Source organism: Clytia hemisphaerica, unplaced genomic scaffold (genome assembly GCF_902728285.1).
Source record: "Clytia hemisphaerica strain Z4C2 unplaced genomic scaffold, Clytia hemisphaerica genome assembly, whole genome shotgun sequence".
Lineage (NCBI taxonomy): Eukaryota > Metazoa > Cnidaria > Hydrozoa > Leptothecata > Clytiidae > Clytia > Clytia hemisphaerica.
In genome coordinates, this window is record NW_027103871.1 from 35,090 (window position 1) to 47,835 (window position 12,746).

General features: G+C 34.5%; 1 protein-coding gene across 2 annotated transcripts in view; it reads right to left on the bottom strand.

Moving 5' to 3' along the window:
• Positions 1–3,879: 3,879 nt before the first annotated feature.
• The window catches only part of LOC136808322 (echinoderm microtubule-associated protein-like 4), a 56,002-nt gene continuing 47,135 nt past the window's right edge, over positions 3,880–12,746 (bottom strand). For both annotated transcript variants that reach the window (XM_067064856.1, XM_067064855.1), the window contains 3 exons: positions 7,990–8,076; positions 4,990–5,132; positions 3,880–4,601 (listed from right to left, as the gene is read on the bottom strand). In XM_067064856.1, the coding sequence (XP_066920957.1) occupies positions 4,470–4,601; positions 4,990–5,132; positions 7,990–8,076 (362 nt within the window). In that variant the 3' untranslated portion in view covers positions 3,880–4,469. The remainder of the gene's footprint in view (positions 4,602–4,989; positions 5,133–7,989; positions 8,077–12,746) is intronic.

Genomic DNA, 12,746 nt, shown 5'->3' on the forward strand with positions numbered 1-12,746 from the left:
GTATAGTACTAAACTCAACCATTGAGTTGAATCACCTTACCAGTGGATACCCCTTAAAACCCACAATAAAAAGTGGTACCCTCTATCTCATTGTTTAGTTGGACTGTAAGGCTGAAACTTTTTGTGTTGAAAGTACGTTGTCTATGATTGTCTTCCCTAGCAGTGATGTTTTGTAGAAAACAGTTTTCAGTTTTTCACGAGGAAGTGAAAAAGTGCAGTTTTAGCTATTTACCCCTTAAAACCTACAAAATGGTTTTTCTCGAATAACTTTTTACAAAAAAGTTCTTTTGACCTCAAATTTTGAACAGTGATTCACTGTAAAGTTACTAATGTTATGAATATACCATTAGTACCTAAATGATCTCAAAAATATGTGTTAAAATCAAAATACCCCTTAAAACCTACAAAAATAAGGCTAAAAACCACAAAGTCCGACCCTTGCTAACGGGATACTCAAGCTGATGGATACAAATTTGGTGTTGCTTCGTGATTCAATGGTTCAAAGACTTGCTAGAAATTCATTCCCACAACAATATTTTCATTTTTCAGGATTTCATGCCCATAATGCAATTGTGTGTGGTTTTTTCGTCAAAAACGGCTACGAAAGGCCAAAACCTTCATTCGCTTCATTTTTGACCTATGGTTCTAATGTTTTTCTAAATCTCCATCAAATTTGTGACATTTTGGTATGCAACATGACCAGGTTTTGAGAAAGTCGATTTTCAGATTTTATTGATCATCACCATAAAAGTGCTTTAAAGTAGAATTTTAAGGGCCTGTCATTTTCGTTGGGGTCTATTCACGAAGATGAAAATGATTTTTTCATACCTACCATAAGTATAGGTATCTAAAAAGTATAGGTTTTATGACCTTAAATTCAATTGTGTAATTTCTAGGTCCAAAAAACCTGATTTTTTGAAGGGATTTTTGATAAAATTTTGAATAACTTCGAATTTTAAGATACTTTAGCATCTTTAAAATCCTTAAAATTTGGTATTTTATGAAAGAACATTTATAAGAGGTTGTAAAAAAGTGAAACATACCACATAAAATTAAATCTGGTAGTTATGAAAGCCAAAAATGCAACATTGTGGGTTTTAAGGGGTATGTGGTTTTAAGGGGTATCCACTGGTACTCAGTCAGGAACTATTGCAAATTAGGATATGATGGCCAAACTAGGATGTTCGCCTAATTAGGCTAGAATTTATATCCTAGTTAGGATATTAATGACTTAATTTGGATTTATGAAATAGTCAAACCTAAATATCTTGAGAACAAGTAAAATCCGCGTCAATCTTACTACATGGACTTGTCACTTGTACTAAGAAGAGTATTTAAAGCGAAAAACTTTTCTCTTTTTAGGGCGGAGTGAAAAGATGTGATTATCTTATTAAAATTTAGCTTAATTTGGCAATGATAGCCAAATTAAGCCGATTTAAGTTCTACATGCAGCGCGCCATTTTTTGTCTGAAAAATGAAAAAAGTTCAGATTACGTTTGTTTACATTAATCTTGAAATAATTTCGACTGTACTGCTGTATAGACTTCTAAATTTACTGGGGTGGAAGCCCGGGGGGGGGGGTACTAGGTTTGCGAGGTGACGGGTATGTCCGAGCCGAAAATCTAAAATCGACCCTTTGAGAGACAAAATTTTGGTGATTTTGGGACCCTTTGAGAGACTTTTTCCTAAATTTTGGTCCATTTTTTCCAAATTTTGGTTTGATTTTCACCAAATTTTGGTCAAAATTTTTGGAAATCGTGACCCTTTGAGAGAGAAATTTTTGATTTTCGTGATTTTGGGACCCTTTCAGAGACTAACTTTTGAATTTGTACCCCTTTGAGAGACTTTTGAGGAATGAAAAAAGGTACCCTTATGGCTCGCACATACCCGGCACCCATTTGCCTAAGTACCCCCCCCCCCCCCCGGGGGGGAAGATATTCTTAAAAATATTAAGAAGACGTTGAAAAGTAGCATGGGAAATATCATGTACGAAAACCGAATCCGGTGTAATACGCTAATTAACTCAAACAAAATTTGACCCCCGGGGGGGGGGGGGGTGGGGGGTGGGGTACTTAGGCAAATGGAGGGTACGGTATGTGCCGCCCTTAAGGGTACCTTTTTTGGACTTCCAAAGTCCCGCTAAGGGTCGGAAAAATCAGAAAATCAAATTTCAGTCCCACTAAGGGTCGGAAAAATAGGAAAATTTCAACTTTTTACCCCCTGAAAGATCGAAATTTGGTCAAAATTGGTCAAATTTGTCCCGCTAAGGGTCGCAAAATTCGCAAAATTTTCCTTTGTTTTCTCCTTTTTAGTCCCGGTAAGGGTCCAAAGTTCGAAAGTCGGGCGGCCACCCCCCCCCGTCGCCTCAGCACTAACCCTAGTACCCCCCCCCGGGATTTGACCCCTGCTAATGCGAGATCTTTTTGTGATTTTGTACTTTTCTACATATTGTATACTAATTTCTTTCTACAGGAAGTACCAGCAAACAATCATGGCATTGATATTGCTATTGTAGTGCTTTAGTTCCAAAACTACTAAAATTACATGAGACTGAATTTTCCCAATTTTTCCTTTCTGTGAACCCTCAGAAATATCCTATCTTTAACCAGCAGGTGAGAGCATATAAGGAAACAAATTGAAAGTTGTTGAGTGTTCAATTCAAATTCAATCTCCATTACAACATTACTGGACACAATTATTGGTGTAATATCTTACAGCTAAAGCAGAATGGTCCACTGTATCACAAATGCGGGGCACGAACGCCCTACGTGACTTTTGACAGTATCGAAAAGAAGATTTTGATCGATTCTGCTGTAAACAACAATTGGATGTATCGCAGATATATTCATCAACAAATTCATTTCAAGAATGATTCACCAACATTACAGAAGTGGAGGTGTTTACAAATATATGGAGAAGAAGTTCACTCAACCGATGATAATTTTATGACGTCACAATAATTTATATTCCAAATCCGTGGGTTCACCATTGTAACGGAATCATTTCTGATTTCAAAGTCGCAATTTTTTTGTAAACAAATCATGGAATTCAATGAACGACTGACCCAAAATTCACGCATTTACGCAATTCTTTGTCAAAATTCACGAAAATCCGATTTCTCAGCAAATCCTAAAAAACAATTTTGAGAATTCTGGCGAATCTAATAAACAGAAAAGTTCAGGTGACACTTTGTCTGTAAACAGACCAGCATCTACGGAACTTTCAAAATTCATTGTTTTAGAGATTATTACGACATCGTATACGTGGGATTAAAGAACCGAAAAATTTACAGTATTACTTATCAATAGAGTCTATTTACTTAATTAATTTACAAAAACAATCTAATTATATCAATAAATTAAATCATTATCTACATCGTTCTAAATTTGTACGCGTATATTATAACAAATAAAATAATTATAAGCCCGAATTATATACAGGGTGTCCCTAATTAAAGTATCGAGTTTGAACATGCGATTGAGTAGAAAAGTTTGTGTGTGTTATCGCTAAAATATAAGAACGTTCTCCATCACACAGGCTTATTAAAAAAGGTAGTTACAACGTATAAATTAATCGTAGTGACAAAGAAAAAAGAGGGAGAGCTTAAAATATAATTTTGTGAACACGCACATAAAACTTTCTACTCATAGTTGTGTTTCGACTCGATACTTTAATTAGGGACACCCTGTACAGTGCTTACCGGTGAAATTAAAATACAATTTAAAAATAATCTTGTTATTCATGATTAAAAATAATGCTAACCTTGGTCAATATATGAAGATATGCGTGAGAGAAAATGACGTCATATTTTCTGACGGAAGCACCCACAAAAAAAGGATTTTGACCATCGTGTTTCTATTATTATTAGTATAAACATTTCGAACTGCGGGACAAAGTTAAGGCTTCACTTTTTAATACATGAGAAAGGTTGAAGATTTCTCTCTACTAACATTTTCAGCAATCAAACTCAACACAGCCTCGTCCAATATCTTTTCTCGTAGCCTAATATTTTTATTATTGGATGAGACTGTGTCCAAATAAATGGTTTATTATCCGTTCATCGCTAAAATATTTCTCGTTTTCAAACATAATTCCAATTTATATGCTCGTAAATCTGGTTTCTTGGTAGTTTTTTATTCAAAAGTCTTATTTTTATTTTGTGACGTAACGTCAAAAAGAAGATGCTCAATTGTCATTGAACTCGTTGTGTGACGTCAATTTTTGAAATATGTAGCCTCCATGGAAGCTATATATTCAAAAATATTGGACAGCAAAGAAGCCAATCAAATGTCGCTATTTACGCGCGTCGGATAGTAATCCCATTCAGTTTAAAGAAAGCCGAAGGAGCTGGTCGTGAGACTTAAAATAAAAAATAAAAAGTCTAGATGAAAATGATTGGAATTTTCACGTAAAAATATTACCTGACAATAATAGTGAATAATAGTGACAGATACTTCATCTTCACTCGATCACCGTTCAACTAATTTCCATTGCCACAAACAACTTGATTTTTCATAAGCCACGAATACGTACGATCCATCGCAAGAAAACTGGACATCTGAAGGATTGAATGACGCATAACAACTACTTGTGGTGAACGTCTACGATAAAGTAAATAAAATGAAAAGTAACAATATCATATCAGGAAACTTCCTCTGTTACGTTAGGAAAAAGCGCGGGGGACACTGACCTTGACGGCCGACGGGGATGTGCCGCTGGAGTTCGAAAAGTGGACCTAATGAGATAATAATGTTGGGACCTTGTCAGAACGAAAAATCGAAAAATTTCACAAATTTTGCCCAAGTGCCTCTTAAGAGGAAAAAAGTCGCCTCTTTCCTTTTACTCTAGACGACGAAATTATAAAAATCTATAAAAAGATTAACGGAGAGAATTTTAAACGACTTTCTAGATGAAGGGCACCAATGTTTTAGTTCGAATTCCAGAGAGATTTAAGTGGTAGAAGGTCGAATTAGAGAGAGTTTACGGCACCTTTTCATGTTTAATTGGTGATCTAGAAAATGGAGAAAGGACCAATTTATCCCTATTTGCTCTGACTGAAACTCCTTTTCCTGTGTGATGGGCAACTTTCAATTCATTTGTTGTTGCATTGGAATCCCAGGTTGGCAACCAATCTAAAAGGACAATATGATTCAATATATCACAAGTTTATTCCCCAAATTCTATCAACCTCTAAATGAATATTATCTAAAATAAGTACTGGGAAATTACTAAAACCTACACGCTTTTTCTTTTATAAGAATAACTTCTATAAGAATATCAGGGTGAGATTTCAGGGTTAGAACAATAGGCCTATTGCACAGTGTGCACTCCCCCAGAATAGTAGGGGGGGTTTGGTGTTTTGGGTCGAAAATTTCCAGGTGGGATTTGGAAATTTTCAGGTTTAGGTGGGAGAAACAAGTTAAAGATTAACTTTGGTAAAGGTTAATGTTATTTTTTTCTTATTTCTCAATTTTATATTCTATAGATAATTCTTTCACTATACAAAACTTTTCTCCTTTTTAACATTATACTGTAAGAATTTTTGTTTTGTTCCTCGAATTAGTATAATTTTTCCGTGGGGATAGCATTTTTAGCTGGGATCTGGGAGGCTGGATTGAGGGTGGGAATGTTAGGGTTAGGTGGGACCTGAAATTTTAGGTGGGACCTGGAACCTCCTTGCACACTATGTTATTGTTTAGAACAATAGAAAGATAAGAATAATGCTCACCCTCAGCCAAAATACACTATTCTTATAAAAAGCGTGTATTTTCCATAACATGTCCAATTCATGCAGTTTAAAGCCCGAAGGGGAAAAAAGGTGCAACCTTAGATTCGTACTGTACCGCCTGACACTTTCTTTGTTTAAGCGCGGCATATCTTTTAAAATAGTGATATATTTCACTTCAGTTTATTTTCAATCTGGTGTTTGAGTGAAAATCATGCGCGTCATGCATTTCAGATGGGAAACAAGTGGCCTCATTTTCCATCCAAGAATCCATCTCTAGTCCTTCGGGATTTAAAACTCAATGGTCCAACAAACACATATCGGAGAAAAGAGCTTAATACAAACGCAGTTGACACTCTCTAATTCGACATTCTACTTTTCAGAAGTGGATGTAGTGCCATTGTACGATAAAATTGAAAGCCACCATCAAAAAGAAACTCTCATAAACGACATTCTACTATTCGATACGCTTCATTATACGATAAAATTAAAAGTCAGCATAAAAAAGAAGCTCTCATAAACGACATTCTACTATTCGATACGCTTCATTATACGATAAAATTGAAAGCCAGCATAAAAAAGAAGCTCTCATAAACGACATTCTACTATTCGATACGCTTCATTATACGATAAAATTAAAAGTCAGCATAAAAAAGAAGCTCTCATAAACGACATTCTACTATTCGATACGCTTCATTATACGATAAAATTAAAAGTCAGCATAAAAAAGAAGCTCTCATAAACGACATTCTACTATTCGATACGCTTCATTATACGATAAAATTGAAAGCCAGCATAAAAAAGAAGCTCTCATAAACGACATTCTACTATTCGATACGCTTCATTATACGATAAAATTAAAAGTCAGCATAAAAAAGAAGCTCTCATAAACGACATTCTACTATTCGATACGCTTCATTATACGATAAAATTAAAAGTCAGCATAAAAAAGAAGCTCTCATAAACGACATTCTACTATTCGATACGCTTCATTATACGATAAAATTAAAAGTCAGCATAAAAAAGAAGCTCTCATAAACGACATTCTACTATTCGATACGCTTCATTATACGATAAAATTGAAAGTCAGCATAAAAAAGAAGCTCTCATAAACGACATTCTACTATTCGATACGCTTCATTATACGATAAAATTAAAAGTCAGCATAAAAAAAGAAGCTCTCATAAACGACATTCTACTATTCGATACGCTTCATTATACGATAAAATTGAAAGCCAGCATAAAAAAGAAGCTCTCATAAACGACATTCTACTATTCGATACGCTTCATTATACGATAAAATTGAAAGCCAGCATAAAAAAGAAGCTCTCATAAACGACATTCTACTATTCGATACGCTTCATTATACGATAAAATTGAAAGCCAGCATAAAAAAGAAGCTCTCATAAACGACATTCTACTATTCGATACGCTTCATTATACGATAAAATTGAAAGCCAGCATAAAAAAGAAGCTCTCATAAACGACATTCTACTATTCGATACGCTTCATTATACGATAAAATTGAAAGCCACCATAAAAAAGAAGCTCTCATAAACGACATTCTACTATTCGATACGTTTCATTATACAGGGTGTCCCTAATTAAAGTATCGAGTCGAAACACAACTATGAGTAGAAAGTTTTATGTGCGTGTTCACAAAATTGTATTTTAAGTTCTCCCTCTTTTTTCTTTGTCATTACGATTAATTTATACGTTGTAACTACCTTTTGTAATAAGCCTGTGTGATGGAGAACGTTCTTATATTTTAGCGATAACACACACAAACTTTTCTACTCAATCGCATGTTCAAACTCGATACTTTAATTAGGGACACCCTGTACGATAAAATTGAAAGCCACCATCAAAAAGAAACTGTCATAAACGACATTCTACTATTCGATACGCTTCATTATACGATAAAATTAAAAGTCACCATAAAAAAGAAACTGTCATAAACAACACTCTACTATTCAATAAAAGTCAAATCCCTCGTGTTTGCGCAAATGCGCGAACGGACTTTTTCATTTGCGTGAATACGTGAAAATAAAAAAAAATTGCGCGAATGCATGAATTGGAAAGCTTCGCGTGAAAAACAATAACGTGAATTGCGAACAATCATTGCGCATATGCGTGAATTTGGGAAAAATATTTGCATGATTGCGTGAATTGAAGGTCCGCTGGGGGAGGGGCTCATTTAGAGAGCGTCAGCTATGTAGCTGAAAAGGAGAAGGAGGATAAACAGCAAACACGCAAAAAAATACCTCTGTTTTGGTAATTGACGAGACAATTCATGGAAGACCAATTTAACTTTTCATTGTTTTGGATCTCTCGCTTCCCCATTACGTCATCTAAAAAGAAAATTTTTACTGATGTTTGACATTGCAATGAAAAGCATTGACATTCAGTCAGAAATTGAGCTGCGTGTATTATAACGAAAGTAGTGTCACACCGGCTGCACTACAAGTTCTTTTTATAAGAACATCAAACATTTTGAAGCCTTCGGATGTTCTCAACGCTTTTAGTTTTAAGCCTAAAAATGTTCTTAATGCGTTCTTATTTTCACCATAATGTAAGTATTTTTGCCCATCTTCCTAAGAAATCGGGTGTTTTCGAGATCACAAAGCCTTAAAATATTCTGGACTTGTTCTTAGGATTTTGGCCATCGAAGTCTTTTGTTCTGATATAGTTTGTTCTTATAAAAAACGGGTAGCACAAATTGACGAGATTATGTCATAACTTGAATCAATATAGGGGAATTGTTTACCGAAAGAAAATTCTTTCTCATAATGGGCTTTTCCAGAAAAAAACCCCCTTGGAATGGAAATGGACTCCTCAACAGGGGGCGCACGGTTTTTTTCTGGAAAAGCCCAATAGAGCACCAGTTTTTTTTGCTTCGTACATTACGGTACGCAAAACATATTGTTAGCCAATATATTCTTTTATTGTGACGACTAAGGTTAGAGTGATGTCCCAAATCTTTGACGGAAATATTAGCTTTGCTCGAAAGTGCAGCAATTCAAAAATTGAGAACTGTTTATCATCCAATGAGCACGAAAAGAAGAGACAATATGGTGAACGCACTTTGCAAGCCGAAAATGGGACTTTTTCTCCGCTTGTTTTTGCGGCAAATGGGGCGATGAGACGTGAATGTACGTTATTTTACAAGTGTCTAGCTGAAATGATAGCAGACAAAAGACATGAAACTTTCTCAAAAATTACTAACAGCTTTCGAACTAAACTCTGTCCAGATATAATTGGCAGTGGAAACAATAATGCCTGTAACTTTTGATAGTCAAATATAATTATGGAAATTTTTTTTGATCGTTTTAGAGAATCAAAAGCGCTATATTTGAATGTATTTTTGGTTAAAAAATTCGCGATTTTTAGCGGTTAAATTTGCAATTGCAAAAATTGAGCTTTTTTTCTACTTATGCTATAACGTTCATTTTTACACCAGTGGTAGTTCAACCTTAGGTTAAGAAGTTTGTTAAATTTCAAGGCAAATAGAAAAGTCCTTCGGAAGATATGGGACCCGCAATACCCCTTGGTAGCACTTTTCTGTGAAATATCAAATCTCCAACTTATTACTAACAAGCAACATGCTGAATGGACCTACCTAATGATTAACGTCAGAAGAAAGGCAATAATAATAAGAAAAATCAGACTATAGTCTGTAAATGAAGCAATTTTCGAAGATTTCTGGATACAAAATTTGATTAGATATATACCTGATGATTTAGTCATTACAGGAAAAAATAAACAACAATCAGTCAGACATTATAGAACTAATGCAATCAATGCATTAGTCTAAATATCTCATCATCGATTGTTGATGAGGGAAGAATGGGTTAGGAGAGGAGTGAAAATAATAATTTAATATTTACATTGTATGTTCACATTATACACAATTTTTATTTACAGTATCTACATATTTAAAAGTTTTATGGTACATTGCATAAAAAATTATGTACATAAATTGAAAAGCAGAAGATCCATTTTAATTTCATTTAAAATTCTATTTGTCAAAATGGATATCATTTAAGAAATATAAATTCTAATCTTCGAAAGTCAGATATCAATGAAAATTAAAAAATGATCACTGTATGGTGATGGCATCCATTGAGCTGGAGTTTCGCGATGATCGTCAAAAATAAGATCTAAAATATTTCCATCAATATGTGTTGGATGTTCGCATCTTTGATGAAAGATATTTGGTGGTAATGCTTCATTGACGATTTCTTTGTTGTCAGGTAAATTGAAATCACCAAGAACAATGGTTGAGTAATTTTCCGCATTAATCTGTCCCCGTAGATTATCAAGCTCAATTTGAAGAGATTGTGCAAATAAAGGAACAGAGCTCGTTGGAGGTCTATATATCAAAACAATCAAATAATGTTTGTCGTTTATGCTCACCAAAAGTGGAAGTAATTCTAATTCACTAACAGTGTTCAGTTCTTTTATCACATTTACTTGATTTGTATCGTAACTGATTGCTAAGCCATGGGCAGTTCTCTGATGAATCGTTTTCCAATGTCGTAGTTTTTCACTATCCTCAATGTTTCCTCTAGCGTTATTACCAGTCTCTGTGAAACATAATAAATAACATCTGGATGTATGCAAGTCATTTGAAAGAAAATGATTGATATGTAAATTCCACGATCTAATATTGTACAGACACAAATTTTTACTATTCATTTCCTCAAGTGGATGTACTATTGATAACACTTTGTTTGTCCTCATTTCTTCCATTTCTTTCTTTGCTTCTGAATTTACAACAATGTGCCTTTCAGGAATGAAATTTAGCAGATGAATCTTGTCACTCGATGTTGCGCGAGACAGAAGTGTATAAAGTAATCCTGGTCCAACTGGTGCTAATCCTTTTCCGCTTCTAGTCGTTTGATCTAGATCTCCACTGGCATATTCTAATGTGCTACCTTGTGCTTTATGTATTGTTGTAGCAAAAGCAACGATTAATGGAAATTGCTTTCTTGTCACATAAATATTTTTCGATGTTTTGAATGTTTTTACTTCTGGTTGAACGGGAACACACGTTTTCAATTCTCCTTTCAATCTTGCATTTTTCAATTTATTTCCTGATAAAGGGTTGTCAAATTGAACATAAATAACGCCACATGGTTTGTTATCTCTTAAGCCTTGGATATGTTTCACTATTCCGGTAGATCCGTTGATCAATTTATCCTCTACATCTTTGTTAATTGTAAGCATAACCCTAGCACCAACACATAATATTAATTCTTTTGGAAGTCCTGCAGTTTTGTTAATCGGAACATATTTATTCAAAGTTACTTTTTGTCTTGATTCATCCTTAGCTATTGAAGTGCGTTTATTATCCCAATCCTGTAAAGATTTTAAGCTCTTTTCATTTTGTTGGTCTTTCAAGTTGTTTGTGATGTACATTTTCATGAAGTTCTCAGGCCATTCAGTTGTATCAGTATGTTCGAATGACTGAATTTTTTCAATATCAGCTTGCGTATGATTTCCTTCTCGAAGCCTGTTAAGTAATGCAGCAAATTCTGAATCTCCACTTTGTCTCACAATTTCGTCCAGTTCATAAAGTTTGAATTCTTCCCAAGCATAGTCAAGTTTTGTCTTGTATATTGAGTTTTGTTTAATTGGTGGTAATTGAAAGAAATCACCGATCAATAACAATGCAACCTCGCCAAATGGTTCTTTGATTTGTTTAATTTCTTGTAGTCGTCTATTTAGATCGTCAAAACTCCTTTTTCCAATCATTGAAATCTCATCAATCAATAAAACCTTTAAATATTTGAATTTCAACCTCAATTCATGTAAGGCATTTCCAGTTAAATCTCGTTTTTGCATTATTCCTCTTCCTTCATCATAAATTGGTAACACGAAAGCTGAATGCAAAGTAGTACCGTCAACATTTGCTGCCGCTTTACCGGTTGATGCTGTCACAAAAACAGATGGTTCTCTATCTATATTTTGTCCTGGTTCTTTCAGAATCTTTTTAAGTTGTTCAGTCAAACACTTTATTAAGAAGCTTTTTCCAACTCCTGCACCGCCACTTAAAAAAAGTCTAAATGGATTTGGTTTTTCAATTGATGGCATTTTTTCGGAAAATTTGAGAGTCGTCACTACTTTCCGAATCAGAACTGTCATAGACATGTATATCATTTAAATCGACGTCATTGATTCTGCCAAAATAAGGATCATGCTTTAGAATATTTGGTTTGATTTCCTCTTCGACTTCATTGAATTTCTCTTCGAAGGTATCACAGTTTCCTTTTAAGTCATTTTCATTTTCCCAGGGCATGAATAATTGGAGGAGTACCATGAAATATTCGTTCCTCTCTTTGAGTTTGCTGACCTTGTGATAACGTATTACGCATGGACGACTTCGTTTTCTCATTTTTCCCATTCCGTTTTTCAATGTAATAGTTTTTGGAGCATTGTCATCTATTTCTAGAGTTTCATTTATTTCATCATCTGTTTCGTTTGCTTCTTCTATTTCTTCTTCATTTTCTTTTTTCTTTGGGTACGTATAAATAGAAGCAAAGTCTGCTAAGCACATATCTTTTAATTTGTTAGGACGATTCTGATACTTGTCGAACATACTGTTTTTGTAAATATTTTTGGAATCTGGATCAAGTTTTGCTAGTTCAGATGGACTTTTCAGAATTCGCGTACGTTTTTCTTTTGGGCCTGTTATAACAAATTCTACATTGATATTAGAAGTTCTCATTTTTAAAGACAGCGTTCGCTTGATAGCTTCATGAGTCGATACTTCACGTTTAGTTAGAAAGACATTGCCAACAGCACGTAATTTATCTTTTACATCTTTTCCGGATGCTTCTTTGTGTGCCTTTTTCATGAGTTCACTCATATTTCTTTCTGGCTTGCACATGTAAGAAGTAATATAAGCTAACACTGCATACATGTTTGTTACATACTGAATATTCATGTTGGATTGTAAGATACTAATCATGACAGTATTGTATGGACCGATATTAGTTTCATTTGGACTTCTTTTATA